This window comes from Actinia tenebrosa, unplaced genomic scaffold (assembly GCF_029948245.1).
Source record: "Actinia tenebrosa isolate PJP-AT-01 unplaced genomic scaffold, QUT_ActTen_1.0 PGA_scaffold5__44_contigs__length_20552954, whole genome shotgun sequence".
NCBI lineage: Eukaryota > Metazoa > Cnidaria > Anthozoa > Actiniaria > Actiniidae > Actinia > Actinia tenebrosa.
In genome coordinates, this window is record NW_028292582.1 from 7,848,133 (window position 1) to 7,871,138 (window position 23,006).

At 36.6% G+C, this 23,006-nt stretch overlaps 4 protein-coding genes across 6 annotated transcripts; 2 read left to right on the plus strand and 2 right to left on the minus strand.

Annotated features, from left to right (window-relative positions):
* Positions 1-53: 53 nt before the first annotated feature.
* LOC116291333 (nuclear migration protein nudC) lies at positions 54-9,330 on the minus strand. Of its 2 annotated transcripts, none has more exons than XM_031698506.2 (13): positions 9,196-9,330; positions 5,021-5,109; positions 4,227-4,349; positions 3,539-3,727; positions 3,271-3,384; positions 2,440-2,457; positions 2,127-2,195; positions 1,841-1,900; positions 1,691-1,753; positions 1,404-1,487; positions 997-1,065; positions 858-907; positions 54-577 (listed from the first exon to the last, which is right to left on the minus strand). In XM_031698506.2, exons 2-13 carry the CDS (start codon positions 5,096-5,098, stop codon positions 526-528), a joined length of 969 nt encoding a protein of 322 aa, XP_031554366.1. In that variant the 5' UTR covers positions 5,099-5,109; positions 9,196-9,330; the 3' UTR covers positions 54-525. The 2 variants fall into 2 exon arrangements, with proteins under 2 accessions (XP_031554366.1, XP_031554367.1); XM_031698507.2 differs by lacking the exon at positions 9,196-9,330 and adding an exon at positions 7,893-7,987.
* LOC116291331 (uncharacterized) lies at positions 5,450-7,272 on the plus strand. Its single transcript, XM_031698504.2, has 2 exons — positions 5,450-5,659; positions 5,835-7,272. The coding sequence occupies exons 1-2, from the start codon at positions 5,464-5,466 to the stop codon at positions 7,061-7,063; spliced, it is 1,425 nt and encodes a 474-aa protein (XP_031554364.1). The 5' UTR covers positions 5,450-5,463; the 3' UTR covers positions 7,064-7,272.
* Positions 7,544-11,609, plus strand: LOC116291332 (G protein-coupled receptor 157). The gene is made up of 3 exons (XM_031698505.2): positions 7,544-8,393; positions 9,223-9,417; positions 10,167-11,609. Exons 1-3 carry the CDS (start codon positions 7,788-7,790, stop codon positions 10,389-10,391), a joined length of 1,026 nt encoding a protein of 341 aa, XP_031554365.1. The 5' UTR covers positions 7,544-7,787; the 3' UTR covers positions 10,392-11,609.
* On the minus strand, positions 10,621-17,795 carry LOC116291329 (biotin--protein ligase). Of its 2 annotated transcripts, XR_004196573.2 has the most exons (8): positions 16,264-17,795; positions 15,765-16,000; positions 14,636-14,901; positions 14,016-14,092; positions 13,550-13,825; positions 12,733-12,946; positions 11,516-12,140; positions 10,621-11,434 (listed from the first exon to the last, which is right to left on the minus strand). XR_004196573.2 is itself a non-coding variant. In XM_031698501.2 (7 exons), the coding sequence occupies exons 1-7, from the start codon at positions 16,859-16,861 to the stop codon at positions 11,972-11,974; spliced, it is 1,836 nt and encodes a 611-aa protein (XP_031554361.2). In that variant the 5' UTR covers positions 16,862-17,795; the 3' UTR covers positions 10,621-11,971. The 2 variants fall into 2 exon arrangements, 1 of the variants encoding a protein (XP_031554361.2); XM_031698501.2 differs by having other exon boundaries at positions 10,621-12,140.
* Between the last annotated feature and the right edge of the window lie 5,211 nt (positions 17,796-23,006).

Genomic DNA, 23,006 nt, shown 5'->3' on the forward strand with positions numbered 1-23,006 from the left:
GTGGGTGGTGGTTCAATACATTAATATTAGTACATGTACAGTTAGTGTCAGAGTTAAGTATACATAAAGTTTTATTCCATTCTTTAGAACCAGTACCACATTTAAGAAAAGCAAATGATTAATACTGAATACCTTCTAATGATCTTTCTAATCATGTATTGTAGATCTCATCCAAACAATACTCTTGCACTCGCACAGTCTTTGAAAAGATTTATACTCCCGTCCTAGTTCTCCTACCAAACTACCCTGTTACATGAGGTGGAATCTTTACCTGCATTTCCTCCAATCAAACAATGCCATCACACTTGAGCAGTTCTAAAAAGAATCTTACTTCCCTCCCACTCATACCCAGTACAGATTTGCAGCACAATATTATCAAGATACAACAGTCTACAGTCTTGTCTTTAATTTTCTCCCTAAAACTTCCTAGGAATTAAGTACCTCAACAAGTCTTTATCATGTGCAGTGCAAGCTACGTCTTTTCTTCATGATTACCAACAAGTGTTCTCTTTAACATTAATATTGTCATGAGAATTTGGCTTTGGAGAAATCCATCTCAGGATGCTGTTCCATAAATCTAGTGAGGAAAAGCAAAAGGCTATAAATTCCAACCATGAAAGCAATGTGTTTTTAGCTGTATTTCTAGTGTTTTTTTGAATTTTGACCAGAACTAGTTGTTCAAAACCATCAAGTAATCAGTGTTTATCAATCCAATCTAGCAGGCCAGATGTTTTTGATCCATCATTTCTGACTATTACATGTGGCTTTTGTTTTAATTAGACATCAAGCGAACAAAGTAGTTCTAACTTTACACAAAAAGAAATATAAGTAGATGGACATAATTCTTAACAACTTACTTTTTGAGGACATCTTGTTTCTTTTGCTCATCTGAGGTAGGAAGACCCATCTGTAAACAGCAACGACAAGAGCATTGTTAATAAACTGCATTCCAAGGTATGAAAGTGATTCAGTATACCTACAGTAAAGCTACTGTACCTGTTTTTGTCTTTGGTCGTACATCATCTTCTCTACCATGCCTCTAGTATCATCATCTAAATCTCCCAACTAAAAAGGATGGGAAACCTGTTACTATGGCTACTACAGTGATGTTGCAATGACGACTTTGGTGTTACTGTGGTAAATTGTTACCATGGCTAATACAGTTATGTTGGCATGACTACTGTAGTGTTACCACAGTCAATGAAACATCAGATCATATTCACTATGGTAACATGTTATCATGGCTACTTTGTTACCATGGTAACTAATAATAGTTTACCCTTTTTTACAAGTATGTGCTATCTTAAAGCTCAATACCAGCCCAGTAACCAGGCTACTCAAGTGTACAGTTATCATCATTGCACAAATAATGATGACGATGTTGACAATAATAATTGCATTACCTTGGAATTCTCTGGTTGAACTTTTTTGGTGTTAATTTCTGGGTCTGTAGTGACGATCTGTGACCACCATTCCATCTGGTTAGCCTGTTGTAACATCAAAGAATTCATAGTAATGTAATGTCCCTATATATGCATTGATTTGTACCTCAAACACAACACTTCTCCACAGAGCAAGATGTTTAAACCATGGTACCACAGGTGGGAAACAAGTCCATTTTTCATTAATTCATTTATTCATTCTACCAAATCTTTTAATGCCTAATAATGTAGGGTGGATATAATATCACCTTTTCCATGGATATAGTGAGCAGTTTATTATCCAGAGTCCACATCGACTCCTCAATCTTGATCTAGGAATAAAGATTATGAACAATGACAAATTAATATCAAATTGATGAGTTTATTTATTTGTTTTCTCGGTTAAAGAATTGTCAAACCTTTTTCGGTAATTCTCCATCTATGATCGGTGGATGGCCTTTGAGCCCAGCTTTGATGTGCTGTAGACAAAACAAAACAAAAATTACATATAACAATCACAACTCATATTTTACAACAAATAGCAATTCTGTACATTTTATATTGACAATACTGTCTGTCATTAAACAACATGTCAAGAGTCAGTGTGTGTATAGAATATTCAAATGTAGTAAGTAGCAAACTTACACTGTAGCTTTTAAAGCCTATGTGCGTATATATAAAAATATTTATGTTTCCCTTTTTTACCTTTTGTTGTATATCGACTGCAATATCTCTTCCTTTAAGCTTGAAATCCACCTTCAAGGGTATTTTAATCTGATGTTCATGTAAAGAATATGAAGATTAAGCTATAAGAAACTGCACTGTAATAACTTCAAATCTTCCCACTTCAACATTAAATAACCTTAACGGCTAACAAACAGTCAATGAATGGCTGCCAATCTGTCAAGAGGGCATCTGGGATACTGTTCTTGCATTTTAATGATTTTGACTACAATCAAAAGTTATTTCAAGAATGAAAAAGTGATAAAACATTAAAAGGTTGGTGTGCCATGCTTACCTCAACTTCTTGGAGAGTCTGCAAAAAATGTTAATAAAAACAGTTAATCATAATCACCTTTAACAGGGAAATGCTTGGTACCAATAGCTAGTTTAAAGTTACAATACCAAAACCCTTTCTTACCATGGTCAATGTACTTAGCTAACAGCTACTTTACAGACATGCCACAAAAAGGTATACCTGATACATATAGCAAGACCCAGTTTGGATACCCAGCTTTTTATGTAATATATATTATACAGTATGGGTGGCCGTGTTGTATCCGATATATTGGATACAACACAGACATGAATACTGTAGATTACTTATCAAACGTCTAGGTTAGTTCCTTTGTGTTTCGCTAAAATTTTCAAGATAAAAGTGAATCTGACCAAGAAAATCCATCTTAAAATTTAAGCAAATGAACAGGATTCTGTATCTGATTTACAAAACTCTTCACGGTTGTGATTTCTGTTGTGTTTTTTCCTCATGCATTATTAATGAGTTTAATAAGTAACATATTGATAACTAGATAAGAAAGCTGTGTTAACTGAAGCGGGGTCAAACCCTTGATATGCATGTAGTGTTATCTTGAACTTGAGACTGCATCCCAGGAACTTGTAACACTATATTCAAACACTATACAACATTTTATCCTTGGCTGGATATCATCTCGAACACCTGTTAATATTTCAAATATTTTATTCTTATCCCCAAGAGGTTTGAGATATTGGGACACCACTGTATCTACCGTAGCAATTATTTGTGGGTATTCTGTACAGTACCTACTGAATCAACAGCACATCAATCACATATTACTGTACATTTCTGTATATCTCTAAATATTAATACCTGTGTCCATTTATAATTTGGAAGGTCGGCACCATTGCCAGCATTTGGTTTTAACTTTCCTTTAGAATCCTCATCCTCCTCTTCTCCATCCTCATCTTTTCCATTTTTAACTTCCTAAAGTAGAAAATAGAATTTATTCAAAACTGTGCTATTGAAGGTGCAGGGCTGTAGCAGCCAGTTTGGTTTGCCCAGTTATTTTTACCATCAGAAACTTTTATAAAAAACATTTATTACACAAGTAAATAAAAAAAAACACCAATATATATACCTCTTTCTTTTCTTGTTTATCTTCACTCTCTTCTACTTTTTCTTGTTTTTTCTTTTTGTCTTCTTCCTCTTTTATTTTTCTTGCTTCTTCCTCAGTTACTTCTTGTATTTTGGGTTGAGTTTCTTCAGCAGCTTTCTTTGCTTTTGCAGCTCTCAATGCCTCTGCTTCTCTTTGCTCTTTTTCTTTTTTCTAAGAAATAAAACATTGACCCTCTTGGTTAGAGTCAAACCTTTAAGTGAACACCCTTCATTAAACTTTTCATTAAAATTTTCTTTACATATTTATAGTAAAGCAATCCCTTTTCAGTGGACGATGTTCGTTTAATGGAAAACTAGTTGCACAGATGTATATTTTTCTTCCCAGATTTTATTGTAAAACAAACCGACAAACCTCAATTCAGTGGACAATGCTTATTAAGTTGGCACCAGGCAAGGTCCTGTGTTCTCTGAACACAGGTACTACTGCTTTAAAGTTTTATTTTCTACCATAATTCCAAGAAGAAGAAAAAAGGAAATTTACCAAACATTCTCCAGTCCCATGCCCTTAATGAACCCCTGTTGTAATGGTCGACAATAGGTAGAAGCACTTATTTAATTATTTTATTTATTATGCTTCCAACAAACTGTTGAGGAGAACTAGACAGGCGATACCACCTATATTATAGTCTCCCTATGGACTAGTCACTTACTTGAACTGCTCTCTTCTCATATTCATGAAATTTTGTAGTGACTATTTTTTCTGCTGAACCTTTCTGAGCACCAACAAAAAAGTCTGTTTTTCTTTCCAGAAAACCAAAGAAATGATCCAACAACTGCAGGGGAAAAATATATATAAGTTTGACTGGATCCAAGTGTATCTATGTTGCTTCTCTGACCTCCTTCGTTTAATTGGTAAAATTGGCCAGAGGAGAGAAGGAGAAGAGGTGTCTAAGTTGGGTGTAATGTTTTCCCATTTCATACCATTGTCATTCCCTAGAGTATCATTTCTTTGTTTATTGGTTGTTGTGCATGAGAAGACACATGAATATGGATACAACTTGAACAAATAATCTTATTCTCAAGACAATGAAACATGGTCTGAAATGAGAAACCATTATGCCCAAGATAAAGAGCTCTTTCGATACAACAGATCTAATTAAATTTGCAATGGCTTTTAATTTTATACCATGTTATTCTCTTGAGTATTATTTCTTTGTTCACCAGTAATACTTAATAATTACGTAAATAAACTTAAATCAAATTTTAGCAAAGTGAACTATCATTTGTCAAGGGAATGACATGTGGTCTGAAATAGGACAAATTGTATAAGTAAATTCCATAAATTTTAAAAATTATAATAAATATCAATTAATATAATAACAACAAATGATATCACCGTTATTCAATCAATCCCATCAGGAATATGGGAACATGTTATGACAGTTTCACGTGTTGCATGCCAGGTTTGAAAGTCTTGAATTAAAGTCAAAAACAGCTGATTTACCTCATGAATTCCTCCTTCACACTGCTGTGCCATGGCCATCAGCATCCCATCGAACCGTTCTGACTCCGGAACACTCATTCTAATGGAATCTTAAGAAAAAAAGGAAGAAAATTCGCTTAAAATTTGCAGAAAATGAGTTCCTTCAAATGCTTGAAATTTTGATCCAAATGGGATAAACCGCTGACATATGTTGCAAAGCTTCATGGGATATTTCCACCCGCCACAGGACGCCCAAAACCTCCAAAAATATCCACCCTTTGTTTTACTAAATTTTAACAGCTTAAAAACAACTGTTTGATAGAATTCTTGTATTCTATAAAATTATTATCCAATTTATATAATAAAAATCAAACAAATAACTAAGCAAGCATTGTAAAATGATCTTAGAGGTAACTTTAGCTCGGGCTTCCTGTGTCCCTTAATGCATCGCGCGTCAAATAAACATGGCGGATGCGGAAGTGAGAAGCAACGTTCTAAACTTTGACGATGTGGTCAATATTCTTTCCTATTTGTCCCCTCAGGACCTCGTTAACGCTTCTAAGGTTTGCAGGCTTTGGAATGAAGCTGCTAATACCGCTAGTTTGTGGAAAAGACACTGTCTTCAACGCTGGTCCTTCTGCAACTTGAACATCACTCCAGGTAAGGTAACCGGAAGTAAAATAAGAGCATAGAAAATTCTTCATTCTTGACGTTTTTAAACAAATTTTCGTAATTTCTGGTAGTAGAGCTTACTGCATCGGTGGTAGATGGAGGGAAGAGGTAAATAATACAGTCTAAAGAGCTCAGCTTCTTTTGCAAAACATTTTCGTTGCAGGCGAAAAAACTTGGAATAGGTATTACGTCACACGGTGCAAGATCGACCAGGGGGCCGCTACTGGAAGACCAGGGTTGGATTATGTTTGTAAAACACTTCGCGGGCACAAGGGCATAGTAAATGATGCTATCTTTGTTACTACGAATGACATATATGACGAAAATATCATCGACAAACAAGCAAGCCCTGTTGTTGCGAGTTGTGGTCGGGACAAGATGGTATCTCTGTGGAATGCACACGAAGGAAAGAGTGTCTGGAAAAACTGTGATGCACATGAAACATCTGTATCATCGCTCGCTCTCATTAAACCAGAAACATCCTTTGCAAGTGGCGATCAGCAGGGTGTGGTCAATATCTGGGACGTTACGACAGGACAAAACATCAAACTACAAGAAACACACAGTAGCGAAGTGACTAGATTATGCTGTGGGCCTGATGTATTTGGATCAAGCAAAGAAGTCACTGGCCAGTCACTACTCTATGTAGCATCACGCTCAGGATCAGTTAAATTATGGGATATCCGTGACACCACTAAGGCGCAGCATGTAATAGACACATCTATCCATAATCTAACCATGATGAAGCTGAAAGGAAGCTATACATTAGTTCTGTCTGGTAAGGGATCTCTATTTCAGGATATGCAGGCTATTAAAGTTTATGATATCCGAAATCTTGCTACTAACAGCTTCAGAGGTCCAGATATTTTCTCTTTAGATTCCCCACTTGATAATATTACGACCATGTCATGGATCCCCAGTCATCCCAACCAGTTAGTGGCAGGTTATACAAGTGGATCCATAAGGATATGGGATATTACTAATGGACAGACCATCAACACTTTCAAACCCCATTTGGGAGCTGTCACTGCATTATCAGCTGTTGGTTCCAAGCTGATATCAGCTGGGAAAGAATGTTGTCTGCACCTGTGGCACCTTGAGAAAAACAAGAGTATAGATTCTTTCATGGATCATAACTCTGAAATCACTGATGTGTATGCTGATGCATTCAAGGTCATGTCTTGTTCCAGGGATTTCTCCATTAGGGTGTATTCTTGGGTGGACAAAACCGATGGTGAAGGAAAGTGTGTTCGTTCACTAGATAGTCGATACACTTTGCTCGGGGGGTCACTGCAGAGGGCTGGTAATGGCTTTGAGAAAATTATCTGTGATTATACCACTTGTGTAGGCATGGCAAATGATGTACTGAAGGCATACTCATTCCAAGTGTAATTAGACCCAGCAGTAAATAAAATCCAGTGCATTTTAAATTTGAAGAGGTACGCAGACTACTATGCATGTGGGATTCCCCAAGAATCTCTGGAAAACATAACCAAGGCACAGTAATAAAAAGATATAACTAGCTAAAAACTAGTGTGAGCTGCGTGTTAACTGAATGTTAAATCTGAAGAGCCTATTCAATAAACCGCCCTTTTGAATCATTTGGATCAACTTTGCGCCTTTGGCTGTTACGCAAGCATAAAGCAATTATCTCAGCAAATAAAGGATTCATTATCATTATTATTATTAGCAAAAATAACGCAATCGTTCATTTTCGAGGCTTTATCTTCACGTTCTTTTGGAACCGACCCCCATAGATATATCTCTCCCCTCCCCCCTCCCCCCTCAATACCAAAACGGACTTTCGAAAGCTACAACTTCTTTACTTTCGTTCCAATCGGCGACTTTTCACTTTTCCAAAAAAAGGAAGAAAGATACGTAAATTTCTGTAGTTTTGTTTATTTTTTATTTTGTAAACTAGCTCTCGGGAGGAGTCGGAGGAGTACAGTGGCCCAAAGCGCGGGAAGATATACGTCATAAGGATAGCGTGATGTGAATCACGTGAATGCTTCAATATTTCTTGATTCCAAGAAATCAATCTGAACACGAATTAATCCTCAAGGTATAAACAAGATAAACTCGTTCTCAAAATCTATGTGTTAATTATTCGTTAATCATGGCGATGCCTAATGCAACAGACATAACAAAGGCATCAGAAATTTTAACCTCAATCTCGGCAAGTCTTTCGATGGTTGGCGCAATCGGCATCATCGCTACTTACATTACATGGCGAGAGATACGTTCTTCTCCTCGTAAGATTTTAGTCTACATCTCGATCGCGGATTTCTTTACAGCTTTTGGTAACATGTTTTCTGTTCTTATGAGCTCACATGGGAATGATGAGAAATTATTATGTGAAGCGCAAAGCTTCATTACGACATGTTCTAGTCTGTGGTCATTCTTTTGGACAACATTCTTGGCTATTTATCTTTACTGTAGTGTGGCGTTGAGAAAACCGAGCCTTGCCGAGCGTCTGCTTTTGTTTTTTACCTTCTTTGGTTGGGCTATCCCACTTGTTATAACTGCCATAGCCCTTGGAAAAGGAGCGCTGGGGGATGATGACAATAATTTCTCTGCTGGCTGGTGTTGGATCAAGACCAAGGGCAAGAACAAAACAGAGCAATTATTATGGATGTTGTTTACTGGCAAAGCTTGGGAAATCGCCACTTACATATTGATAGCCGTGTTCTACACAGCTTTGAGATGTTATATTCACAAAGATGTAAGTTGAAAGGGCATTCATTACTGTTCTTTATGACAGGTGTTTCAGGAACTGGGTTTCACTTTCTTTAGGGGATATTTTGGGGAATTTTTTCATGAAAACAAGAGTATGAATTGACATGGAGCTTCAGAGCACTGTACTACAGATGTCACTGAACTGGGTTTTCACATCAGAAAAACATGCCACAGTCCTGCCTCCACAGTCTAAAATTCCGTACACAAATATTAATTAAAAACTTTAAGGCTGTATTCCTTTTTTCACGTGTTGGCCAATTGATAAATTTGTTAATAAATTTTCTTACACACAATTTTTCACAGGGAAGGCACCACGCGTGACCATGGCATGCTTTTCTTATGTGATATCCCATTTGGGTGACATCTGCACTTAGTATGTAATTCTTGGGGGACGTTATGTCAAAGTCACCATGTTGGTTGACAATAACAAAGCATTCCTCATTAGCTTCTCTTGTTAGATCGAGCAACTGTTTCATTGTTATTAATATATACCTCAAGGGAATTTGAGTCATGGTTGCACTCCAAGAATAAAAAAATTCTTTTAATCAAGCAGTATAATAAAAGGATTTGGAATGGGGGGAAAGGACTGTGTAGGACATTCTTTTGGGGGGAGTGGGGTGGGGGAGAGGGGGGGGGGGGGGGGTTGCAAGCAATGTATATTTTGGTTGAGTGATCACTAACAAAATAATACATTTGATATTAATACATGTACTTGAATGTTTACCCAGACTATTTGTTTGTGACCAGACACTCAATCATTCAGAATATTGCAAAGGGGGCAATCTTACCATTAAATATCTTATTATTTCCTACAGATAACACGTGGAGGTGGACATTTCAATTCAGATACTTCCCAGCAGTCAGCAATCAGGGCTGAAAGAAAGCTGACCTTGGTTCCTGTGATATTTATCTTCCTACGCATGTGGGGTACATTACGTTTCATCCTACTCCAGGTACAACAGCCAGAACAATTTGATCAACAAAAGTTAGATTTCCTCGTGTATCTGCAGGTAAGATTTGTTCAATATTATCATAAGATTAATTTAAATAAGCAGGAATTAAGTCAGTAGAGCTCTTGCCTCTAGCTGCTGGAGTCTCAGCTTTGATTCGTGGACTCAGCATCATGCAAGTAGAGTTTGGTGGGTCTCTCCCTTGATTCAAAGGGTTTCTTTCAGGTTAGCTTTCCTCCCTCTGCAAAACCCAGTACCCTAAATTCTATTTTAATCTATGAGTAAGCCATGCTCTGACTTAGATCAGCCTAAAGATTGTTTCAGGGTTTGATTTGTAAGTTAGCCATGCCCTGACTTAGATCAGCTTAGAGGTTGTTTCAGGGTTTGATTTGTGAGTTAGCCATGCCCTGACTTAGATCAGCCCAGAGGTTGTTTCAGGGTTTGATGTGTGAGTTAGCCATGCCCCAACTTAGATCAGCCCAGAGGTTGTTTCAGGGTTCGATCCGTGACTTAGCCATGCCCTGACTTAGTTCACCCCAGATATTGTTTTAGGGTCATTGGCTTCAGAGTTACTGTGGTTTTCCATATTCTGTGAACTTGGTAGTTGAGCTGCATGCTGTAATTTGATTTTTTACAAAAATAATCAGTCAGTCAGTACCTTTTATATTCTTGACTGGTGGCAGTAAAAAAACAATTACATAACAGGCTAATGAAATGTCTGAGTTTGCTGAATATTGAAAATCACAGTAACTTGCAAAAATCACCAGCTGTAGTTGCCAATATTTTTTAAATATTTCATTTCATTTTAGGGTATTGGAGACAGTGCCCAAGGATTTGCCAATTTTTTGCTGTTTTGTTTTTTCACTGAAAAATTTCAGAAAAAACTTGCCACATTTTTCTTTTCGTGTTGGAAACCAAAATCATCATCTGTTGATGAGTCAAATGATCAGCTGCAAAAACACAAGGGTCATTCAAAAATAAATAAAGTAGATGAAAACTCACCCTTGCTGAGCAGTATGGACAGACATCCTTAATATAATCAATCTTCTGTGTTGTAAAGCACTGTCAACCACATATGGTATATTCTTGTCAAAACAATGTCGTGGCTGCTTTAACCATCACAGCATCTCGATTAGATCTACAGAACTGTAGATTAACATTTAGACACCTCTGATGTTGAACTATGTGCCATCAAGCACTTAACAGTTGTGATTCATACTCTTAGTTATTTATCTAGATTCTTAGAAACAAACAATTATAAACTTGAAAGGGCATTATACTTTATTGATGTGACAGTTTAGCTAAACAAGATTGCCCTAGTTAGTTTAGAAAACAAGGACACAGTTTTCTTAGAAAGTGTGGGGTTGTGATTCATGTCATGATATGGGTGTTGTGGCATATAACTCATACATATATATATTCAAATTGATCCAATATTCCGATGGCAATAGCCTAATGATTACATCATTGTCATTACTGAGGTCAGAGTAGATGTTGACTACCCTTTAATAGAAATCTAGACTATGTAGAGGAGGGCATGTCAGGTTCATGGGAGGTCTTATGTAAGCGTGAGTTATTACGTAGGCATTTCTGGTCAGATTATCTATCTAGTTTGTACATTTGTACATTAAAACACATGTTGCATCAGCAATGCACTTGTTTCAACTTTCATAGTAGTAGCTACACTGTATTAAGCTCGCCTGGCCTTTTAGCATTTATAGCACCAGCAATTGTGTACCCAAAAGATGAATACACTGTAGAGTATACAAATCCTAGTATTAGTTTAGCAGTAAAGCATTACAACCTTTTCAAAAAAAATCTTAAAGCCTCTATAATATCAAATTATTGATAGTTCTATGATGCACTTCTAGTCCAGCTGATAGGAGCACAGTCCATTTTGTCTTGTCTAATGTCTTGTCTTGTCACCGGCTTATCTTGTCTTGTCGTCTTTTGTTTTTGTCTTGTCTTGTCTTATCCATTGCTTTAGTCAATCAGCAACAAATAGATTTTCTCCGCATGGACCAGCCACTTAGCTCGATTAGCTATTGCTATTTCTAATTGGCTGTGCTCTTATCTCCTGCAATTTCAACTATTATTATTTATATCTGTAAACTATTGAGCACAATAAAGATTGATTGATTGATTGACTGATACGTACATCTTTCTGCAACCCAGTTGTAGTGAGGACCAAAAGTTAGATAATTCACTGGTTTATTGCTTCACCCTCTGTAAATAAAGTTTATTATATTATATCAGTGTTTTGTGTGGTAGGTTATTGGTTTATATCCCATTCAATACTAATGGCCTTAGTAATGCCATCATGGCTATCACATCTATTCTAGACTTCCTAGTTCTCCTTTCACTGCTGAAAAATGTCTTGCTAAATTTCTTAAAATCTACACTCTATGCTATTTAATAATTTCTTTTTTATCACTGACAGTGTTTTTAAATTATAAAATTTATTCCTGGCATAAGGGAGGGTGGTGTGTCTGGCATTCAACAACCACCCTCCTTTCATGGAGGAGTGTTGCTGAACATCACCAGGAACTATTTATCTCATATATATACCCTCTCACACCCCTCCTTGGAGAAGGTAGGGGTCTGGAGGCGCACATTATTTGAATGCAATCAAATTAGCCAACAGATCAAAGGTATTTCCATCTGGTTGGACTGATAGTTTTTCTCCACTTTCTTTCTGGACCAAAAGAAAACCAAAATCATCCAAACCAATGATGGTAACTTCTTGAGGATGACCAGCTGTGTTCAGGGTGACTTTGGAATCACTAGAATAAATAAACAACAATGACAGTTATGTGTAATCACACATTATAATCATTAACCATAGACATATCTTCCTCATGCAGTACAATTGCTGTCATTCATCTGTATCATAAACGAGCTGTCAGCAGTTTTCGTATGACTGTGAAAACCTCACGGCACAAACACTGTCGTGACTCAGCAAGGGTTACGCCAGACCAATCATACTGCTCAAAAATTTACTCTCCATCCAATCAAATAACTGGAACACGGCATAAACACGGCGCAGACACGGTCACACAAGGTCAAGGCACTGTCAAACCAATCACATTGCACGAGAAAAAAATCAGCAAATAAAAATTCTAGAAACCATCACAGTCACGGCAAGGTCTGCATACGGCACTGAGCTTTTCACAGTCATACGAAAACTGCACTAAACAACAGTGACAGTACTATTTATCACTACCATCATCACTGATCTCTTAATGATTACTGATGACACCAAATATTCTTTTTAAAATCATAAACAATTATGGTCATCAAAGAAGATATTTACAATCAATAAATTGTAATCATCACTAATATTATTCTATTATCTTTCATACATTTCATTCATACCTATGTAGCCACCATTTGTAGTACTTCCTTAAGAATCCTTCCTTTCCATGTTTTTGAAAGTCAACAATCAAATTTTCCATACAAGTCACTGTTCTTGCTAGCAGCATTTCCAGAGATAGTTCAGCCAGGTGTGTGTTGTTCTCTTCGTTATATTGTTTTATTACGTCATTGATACAAATCGTTGGTTCTTTATTGGATACATTTACACCCATACCTGTAATCAATATACCCATCAAATATTAATACTTCAGCTACATTATATACGTAATACAAGCTAGTGTGACTATTTATTGTTTGGTTTACTATGGGATTAAGCACAATTAAGGGTAAGTTTGCTTGCCTCTCACAAATACCACCCAGGTTTGAGCCATGCCAAGCTATGCCCTAGAGTTGTTTGATTGTTCTCTCCTGTGCTTTGAGGATTTTTTTCTCCGGGTTCTCTGGTTTTCCTCTCTCCACAAAAATCAACTTCCAAATTGATCTACACTGGTTGCCTTGTGGGTTCGATTCCCGGCTCAGACTGGATCATATGTGAGTTGAGTTTGTTTGTTGTGTTGTTCTCTCCCTTGCCACACTAGGGTTTTCTCCGTGATCTCCGGTTTCCTCCCTCTGTAAAAAGCAACATTGGAGTCGAGTTTTGTATGTTGTAAATATAGAACGTAGTGGTAAGTGCGTGTGGAGGGAACCTCATGCAAGAGCTCTGTACGGGGAGTGGTGGTTGTAAAATATAATTTATATATATAATTTGCATATATTTAACAATTTTTTAAAAGGTTAAAAAGGAAGAAAAAATAAAAGCACTTATAAAATGACCTACCAATAACAGCACTAAAACTATTGCCATATGCCGTAGACGACACTACGACTCCACCAATCTTGACATTCCTCCCATAATATATATCATTTGGCCATTTAAGACAAACATTGATCTTTTGATATCCTTCTACACTTCGGAGTGCTTCGACCAGAGCTAAGGATGCAATGTGTTGTAGATATGGTAATCGTGAACCAAGTTCAGTACCAAACTCTACTGTGACAACTGTGGAAAACATCAAACAACCAATGGGAGACAGCCATGCATTCCCACTGCGACCTAAGTAATAAGACAAAATGATGTTGAATTGTATTAGATAATGATTAATGATGATGAACATGGACCTGGGCAGAAGCTGCCACAGGTAGCCCAACATTAGGCATTATTCTATGATCCAACAAGGAATGGTAAATGCATTAGATTGTTTAACATGCAGTATAACATTATATCTTGTCATTGGCTGAATTACCTTTCCCTTTGACTTGCTGTCTGGTTACAGCTACAATACCAATCTGCTCTGGGATATTCTGCACAAATGTCAAGTTCCTACAGCAAGTTTAAGTTTTAGATCACATAATAACTAAAATACTGTAATACATTGAGTAACAACACCTTAAGTCTGGAGCTAATATGCATGAAGCTTGGGTAGAAGCATGAGAAGGAGAAAAAATGAATAGAGGGAGAAGAAGAGAAGGAGAATGAGGAAAGTGGATATGAAAGGAGGCAACTCAAAGGAAAAAAAGGACAGAGAAGGAGATGGAGGGACTATAAGGGAGGAAGAGCAGGAGAAGAAAAAGAATAAAAGGAGAAGAATGGGAGAAAGAAGATGAAGATCAAAGATGAAGAGGAGGAGGAGAATGAGAAGGGAAAGATTAGAAGGACAGGGGCGTAACCAGGGATCTTGCAGTGGAGGTGCACAGGCAATGATTTGCAATGCCAAAAAAAAAGGTAGCCAAAAAAAAACAGATCTTAAGCTTTTATGGGGGGTGGACATGTACCCTGTGCTCCCCCTGGTGACTGCCCTGAAGGAGAAGGACAAGGAAATGGAGGAGGAGAAGAAGGAAAAGGAGAAGAAGGAGACAAACTTACCCTTCTAGTAGAGTCTGTGTAGATGGGATAACATCAGTGTATATGACCATCTGTCCCAAAGTATTCGTATTAAGATGCTCTTGATATATCTCCCAATCAAATCCACATTGTGCAGCATGGTCAGTGTTTACTGGCAGCATGTCTTCTCTTGTCAAAGGAATATTTTGTGTGGTGCTTTTGTCACAAAACAGCAAAGAAACTTGTTTTCCTTTACAAATGCCATCAGACAGATGGGGGCGTAAGGATTTCAATAGCTGGTCAATATTCTGTGGATCACATGTTTATCTGATTTAACAATGATTTCCCATTTCAGACACATATACATACACATATCTTCATAGTTTATATATTAGAAGGCCACAGGTTTGTTAGCATATTGCTATTTAGTGCTATCCTCAGTAAATGAAGAGTTTATTATTATCATTATTATTATTATTATTATTACCATGTATCATTCCCTAGAGTATTGTTTTTTTTTTGTTTGTTTGTTTGATGGTTGTTAGGAGAAGACACAAAATTGTGGTTAAAACTTGAACAAAGAATCTTATTCTCAAGACAATGACACATGATCTGGAATGGGAAAACATTATGCCCAACCGGCAAAGAGGTTTATTCAATACACTGTAAATGACATTAATAGACCTCATAGCTTCATTATTTGTTGTTCACATTTCAGATCATGTGATGCCACTCTTTGAAGTTGATTCTTTTATTTTTAAATATTTTAACATGTTCGTCATAAAAGAACAATTCTCAGGGGAATGTCACATGATCTGAAATGTGTCATTTGCTTTCATAAAATAACTGTCATGAATGTCGCGTTCTGATTGGTTTGAAGTGCGTGCTTAGGAGAGCACATTGCACACACGCACACTTTCCGTTGCGTCATTCCTATCTATTATTGTAATTTGTATTTTATAAAAGAAATAAAAAACTTGCTTGCTGTGATGTATGCAGTCATAAAGCACTTGGGGATTGGCAGAACACTCGAGAAGTGCCGCTACGCGTCGTGCTTCTCCTAACACTTCTCTCATGTTCTGCCAACCCCCGCATGCTTTATGACAGCACACAACACGCGCACACGTTTTCTTCAACGAAGGTAAAGAGGTCTATTAGATTGCAAGTTTACCTTTTTGCTGGCAAATAAAAATGCTGGAGTGAGACATGGTATTTGCTGTGAAACACATTTCACATCTAGTTTCTTCAATAAAGCTTGCAATAACTGTCTTTTATTTTCAACATGGTTTGATGTGAACAGGTCTACTATAGACAAGATAGCCTTGCTTTGCTGGTTGCAAGAATACACTATCATTGGTCGACCAGACCCTTTCTTGTTTGCTAACACTTCAAATGTGTCACTCATACCTGGAATAAAATAGAGCACATTTTATTGTTTTTGTGAAGGTCACACGAACAGATTCAAAAAAAGATATTATTTGGAGAGTCCTCTTTATATCCAAGACTTGATGTTTTCCCACTTTGGACCATTATCTTTCTCTTAAGTATGATTCCTTTGTTTAACAGTTGAGCATGAGAAGACAGATAAATATGTATTTTTCAACAGCACTGCACATGGTCTGAAATGGAAAAACATTTATACACCCAAGCTAAAAAGTCTTTTCTCATACCTTCAAAGAAGAATGGTTCACTCGGAATATCAACTTGGTTCAATGGAATGTCCAGTCTGTCAGTAATGATCTCAACTGTACAATCATCACTGCACTTCAAATCCAAAGGTTTCAATGTCACTCCCTCCAATAATCCGCTCAAGTTTTCATGATCTTTACAACCAACACTGAGAATACTTCCCCCGTTAACCAAATACTCTTCAAATTTCCTGAGAATCGGCTTTTGTATTGTCTGTGTATTATGTATTAGTAATAAAACAGAGTTTTTCGACCAAGGGTGATGAAGAACTTTGTCATCATCGATTTGATAAACTACGTAGCTATTCCTGTCCAAAATGCGTGATAAAACATCCTTGATGAACTCGAAATCCCTTCCACCTTCTTCTCCACTACCAGCATAGACTAGAATGTTTGGTGGTTTGGTTTTAACCGCGTTAGTACTCATTCTAGTTATCCTTGAAGGTTGATAATGGATGTCAGACAGAGGACGATGTTCAAGTTCTGTAGTCGTCAAATGGCGATAAAATCTGCTAAAAGCACGCCGTACTAATGTAGTTGCAACATACCCAGACAGCCATGCAGTGCTCAAAAATGCCATGATACTAATTATTATAGTTTAAACTCATGCATTTTTGTAATATTTGATAAATTTGTTAAGAACGATTTTGGTTAACCTTGTCCGCCATCTTGGATTGCTGCACTCCACAGGCAACCCATTTCGACATAAAATGATTAGCATATTTTGATTAGATAACAACCAGGGATCCCGCAACTTCCTCGTCCATAAGCTTACTATAGTGGCCTTTAGTAAATGTTGTTTATGTTTTTAGTGGAAAATAAAAAGCCTTTGAACTTGCGCACATTATACGAGTGCCAAAACAGATATATAGCTTTTTCTTTTAATTTTTCAATTACGATACTTGCAATTTTATTCTTACATCGACTTTGAAGCTCTGGCTACCTGCGCATTGTAGAGAGTTTACTTTGCTGCTATCGTGCAGGATGGAAGAAGATGACGGCAGATTTGAATGTGGACTATCGGACCATCCACATCCATGCTCTTGAACACAGGCCTAACCTCTAGGGGGTGTGAAAAATACTAGATAGCTGTAATGCAGCTGGAAATTCATTGTCGAACATTATTCCCCTATCGAATACGGTCAAGAAAATTCGGTTTTGCAGTACGTTGAAATCAAATCGCGATAGAAATTGTCAAACTCCCTGTTGTGTTTACATACATTCCCTTATAAGAGCTTTTCGCTGAATAAGCGCGCACTCATCGGAGAACCTCTTAATTTCTCCGGCTGAACATAAACTGCGAGCTCCAAATAAAAAGTTTCAACGACTTTGGAGCTCTGGCTACTTGCGCACGTAGATAATTTTCTGCTATCGTGGAGGATGGAAGAGTATGACGGCGTAAAGTCACAATCTCGTTTCTAAGTTGACTCGGAACAGTTGGGCTCCCTGTGGCACATTTTGCTTTTCGTTACATCACAGGAAGCGATACTTTTAAATTGGCAATAATAAACAAATACATGCAGTTATATTTTTGGAATCAAATCAATATCAGTACTCACATTTTCTGTTTTCACTTGAATTGCATTATTACAGGTTTACTGTACAGAATATCCATCCCTTTGGATCAAAGCCGGACTTTTTTCACCCTTTTGCGGTACGATGGTAACTAAACGCTGCTCTAATTTACTGTTTCAGCTTGTAATCTAGCACGAGGCATTTTCTTTATTGATTCCCTGTTTGATAAAGATGAAAAGAAATGGTCAAATAAGTGGAATCAATTAACTAGTTTCTCGCAAAGTAGCCTTTAACTGTTTCCTTCTCATAAATGCCATAGTTTTTATCGATTTCTAAGAAATAACCGCGTCAATGTAATTTTACAAGTAATGTTAGACTTTTCAGCATGATTTTGAGTTGAAATACTAAAGCAATATATTTTCTCGATTCCTACACTCCACCTAAGAAAAGTCCGATCCAAGGGGTTAATCCAGATATGGATTTTTCACAAATTTGGATTTTGAGGCAAAAACTACCATATTCTAAGAGAGCAAGTAAAATAGGTATCAATTGTGTAATTTGTTTTGATTTTGTCGTACAAGAGAAATGTTTTTATCAGCATCGAAAGTACGAAGCCTCAAGCCAAGTGTACGTCTTTACAACACACCGTCCCCTTCCTCAAGGAACTGGGCGCTGCGTTTGAATTTTTTGCAAACAAAACCTGACGCTATCTATAGCAGATTGAAAGATTGTCCTCCCTCCATAAAATCACACCTAGCATTTTAAAATCCTACGCGATCTTTTATTTCAGCTGCGCTGTGACATGGATCTGCATCATATCAATGAAATGTCAAGGACTATCCGAGCATGATATCTATATATAGTATGGATAATCGAAAGATTTTGTTAACCCCTTTTTTACGGCGTTTACGTCTAACATTAAAATCCCCTTTAAGTCAAGCTATTCTCCTGAAGATCACGGGACGGCAAGTATGTGCCTAGTCTAGTGCCAGACTCACTTTCTATCCGTTACGACAAGCTGGAAAGTAAGGCGGAGGAAATTATTTTTTAGCTTGTTTTTGGGAACAGAAAGTGAGATTAGGACTAAATTAGTCCAACACAGTCATACAGGATCTACTCTTTATAATGTTTGGATAATAGAAGTCATAGCAAACTAAAAAATTGAATAGTTTTCCAAAGAATTTAAAAGTAAAGGCAAGATACAAAATTGGACGACTAAATACCGGGCGGAGAAGGACCCCTTCAAATACAATAAATGTATGTAATTTGGTCTGTGAGGGGGCCGTGAGATGCACTCTACGCCCGGGATGTAGCCTTTTTCTCAAAACATTCCATTCAATCACAAGCCAAGCCTGTTATTCTTTCTCTTTTCATTCTGTATGATCATGAAGCAATCCTATATGAAACTGAAATTTCTTTTGAAGTACATGAGGTCATTTTTGAACAATGATCATTTGGAAAATAGCCGTCCAAAACGAGTAAATGGTCAACATATTTGGAGTGTGTGATATAAACATGTCTTCTGGTGATCCTGCACATCGTTCGCTCGCGGAAAATAATGATTACTTCACAATTCAAACACATTTCCTTTTCAAACAAAAATGCAATAAATAAAATCAAAAATGTTTTATATACATGTTTGCATTACTCTTTTTCCACGAATAACGATTACAAATTTCGAAATACTCCGTGTCCGGCAGTCAGAGTGAATACAAACGATTGTTAAATCAGGTGAATGGATACTCTTAAATCAGGTGAAGGGATACTCTCTAAACCAGATTAAGGAGCAAGATTCCAAAGGACAAATTATTTGTCATATTTTTCTCTTGTCTAGAATTTCAAAATACTAAATGGCCGGTAGATCGGCATGCATTTCCTTTTGAAACATCCATCCCGATCAATGCAATAACACAACTTCCAAACTATCCTATAATCATGCATGACTGATTACATAGTGCTAAGCGATTCCAAAGGACATTTTATTTGTGATTAATTCGGATCGGATCGTTCAAAATAACTTTTCGGTTATGAAAAAAGGTCCTTTCACTGGATGTGAAATAGTCCGTTCCCTCATGTAGTTCACATCCAGTGAAAGGACCTTCGAAGCGCTAATCAACTCCTTAACCATATTCGTCAATTATTTTCCTTCGTATCTATTTTATTTAATTTTTCGTATTGCTCTAATTCGTGCATTTTGTTTCTCCTTATTTCTTTTATTTCTTATTTTATTCTGCTTTGATCAAAACATTTTTTTTGAAATATTCAAAAACGTCCTTTCACTGGATGTGAAATAGTGGCTCTCTTGATAGTTCACATCTAGTGAAAGGACCTTTTTTATAATCAACTGACTCATGAACCATTTTTGTCCATTAAGTTTTTTAAATTTATTTTATTTATTGTTTTGCTTTGCTTTGAGAGAAACATATGACTTTTCAAGCATAAAAAAGGTCCTTTCAATGGCAGTGAAAAAGTCGCTCCCTCATATGGTATCATGATCATGAAAGGTTGGTCTACCCGTCGCACGGGTAGACCATACTTAAATAGTGTGTAAACACACTATACGCCTCGAGTTTGTATATCGGATACAACACCGCCACACATACTGTATTTAGTAGAACACATTAAAATCACTACTTACGTTTTCTGTTTTCACTTCAATATAAATTGATGCGGTGATCAATGAACATTCATTCCTTTGAAATTGAGACTTCCTTTTTACCTCCAATTGTGTTATCTATGGTACTGGCTGTGTACGATCGCTCTCTTCCTGTTTTAGCATGTGATCTGGCAGGGCCACAAGTTAGCAAATTTGCAGCAACGTTTTCTTCTTATTTCTTGCTAGATAAAGATAAAAAGAAATTGCAAAATAAGTGGAATCAATTAACAGTTTCTCTCAAAAAAACCTTCCTTTCCTTCTCATAAACGCCATAGTTTTTATCGATTTCTAAAAATAAGTGCGTGAAGTTAATTTTTAAAGTAATGTTAGACTTTTCAGCTTAAATTTGAGTTGAAATACTAAAGCAATATTTTTTCTCGATTCCTACACTCCACCTAAGAAAGGTCCGATTCAAGGGGTTAATTCCAGATATGGATTTTCCACAAATGTGGATTTTGATGCAAAAGCTATCATATTCTAAGAGAGCAAGTAATATAGGTATCAATGGTGTAATTTGTTTTGGTTTTGTCGTACAAGAGAAATGTTTTTATCAGCATCAAAAGCATGAACCCTCAAGCCAAGTGTACGTCTTTACGACACACCGTCCCCTCCCCCAAGGAACTGGGTGCTACGTTTGAATTTTTTGCAATCAAAACTTCACGCTATCTATAGCAGATTGAAAGATTGTACTCCCTCCATAAAATCACACCTAGCATTTTAAAATCCTACGCGATCTTTTATTTCAGCTGCGCTGTGACATGGATCTGCATCATATCAATGAAATGTCAAGGACTATCCGAGCATGATATCTATATATAGTATGGATAATCGAAAGATTTTGTTAACCCCTTTTTTACGGCGTTTACGTCTAACATTAAAACCCCCTTTAAGTCAAGCTATTCTCCTGAAGATCACGGCACGGCAAAGATGTGCCTAGTCTAGTGTCAGACTCACTTTCTATCCGTTACGACAAGCTGGAAAGTCAGGCGTGAGATATGAGAATTTTTCAGCTTGTTTCTGCGAACAGAAAGTTAGGCTAGGACTAAATTAGTCCGACACAGTCATACAGGATCTACTCTTTATAACTTTTGGATGATAGAAGTTATAGCAAACTAAAAAATTGAATAGTTTTCCAAAGAATTTAAAAGTAAAGGCAAGATACAAAATTGGACGACTAAATACCGGGCGGAGAATGGACCCTTCAAAATACAAGTAAATGTATGTAATTTGGGCTGTGAGGGGGCCGTGAGATGCACTCTACGCCCGGGATGTAGCCTTTTTCTCAAAACACACCATTCAATCACAAGCCAAGCCTGTTATTCTTTATGTTTTCATTTTGTATGATCATCAAGCAATCCTAAATGAAACTGTAATTTCTTTTGAAGTATATGAGGTGATTTTTGAACGATGATCATTTGGAAAATAGCCGTCCAAAACGAGTAAATTGTCAACATATTTGGAGTGTGTGATATAAACATGTCTTCTGGTGACCCTGCACATCGTTCGCTCGCGGAAAATAATAATTACTTCACAATTCAAACATTTCCTTTTCAAACAAAAATGTAATAAATAAAATCAAAAATGTTTTATATACATGCTTGCATTACTCTTTTTCCACGAATACCGGCATACGAATTTCGAAATACTCCGTATCCGGCAGTCCTGACCGTAATACAAAGGATTGCGATGAGAAGGTAGGTAATTTAACTAATTATAATAAAATCTATATATATTCATATTTATATTATATATATATATAAAACAAGGGGGAAAAAAAACACTGCCGTGTCTGGCAGTCAACTAAATCAACAATTGCGATTAGAATGTTGGTAAAATGATACTCTTAAATACAGTCATTTGAAAAAAGGATACCGTTAAATACGGTCATTCAAAACCAGGATACTCTTAAATATGGTCATTTGAAAAAAGGATACTGTTAAATACGGTCATTCAAAACCAGGATACTCTTAAATATGGTCATTTGAATAAAAGGATACTCTTAAATACCGTCATTCGAAAAGAGGATACTCTTAAATATGGTCATTTGAAAAAAGGATACTGTTAAATACGGTCATTCAAAACCAGGATACTCTTAAATATGGTCATTTAAATAAAAGGATACTTTTAAATACGGTCATTCGAAACAAAGGATACTCTTAAATATGGTCATTTGAATAAAAGGATACTCTTAAATACGGTCATTCGAAACAAAGGATACTCTTAAATATGGTCATTTGAAAAAAGGATACTCTTAAATACGGTCATTCGAAACAAAGGATACTCTTAAATACGGTCATTCGAAACAAAGGATACTCTTAAATACGGTCATTCGAAACAAAGGATAACCTTAAATATGGTTATTTAAAAAAACGGACGACACTTTTTGTTGTAGAAAACCTTCCATCATGATACACATGAGCTGGTCGCGAATTGAATGGCATGATAGTTTTTAATTTTCACCCAGTACCCATCTATAAATGGAATTAATATTGTAAGCGATTCAAATTTCCAGGAAAAAAAATCTTGCAAAAAAGATAAGTAAGTTTCAGGTCAC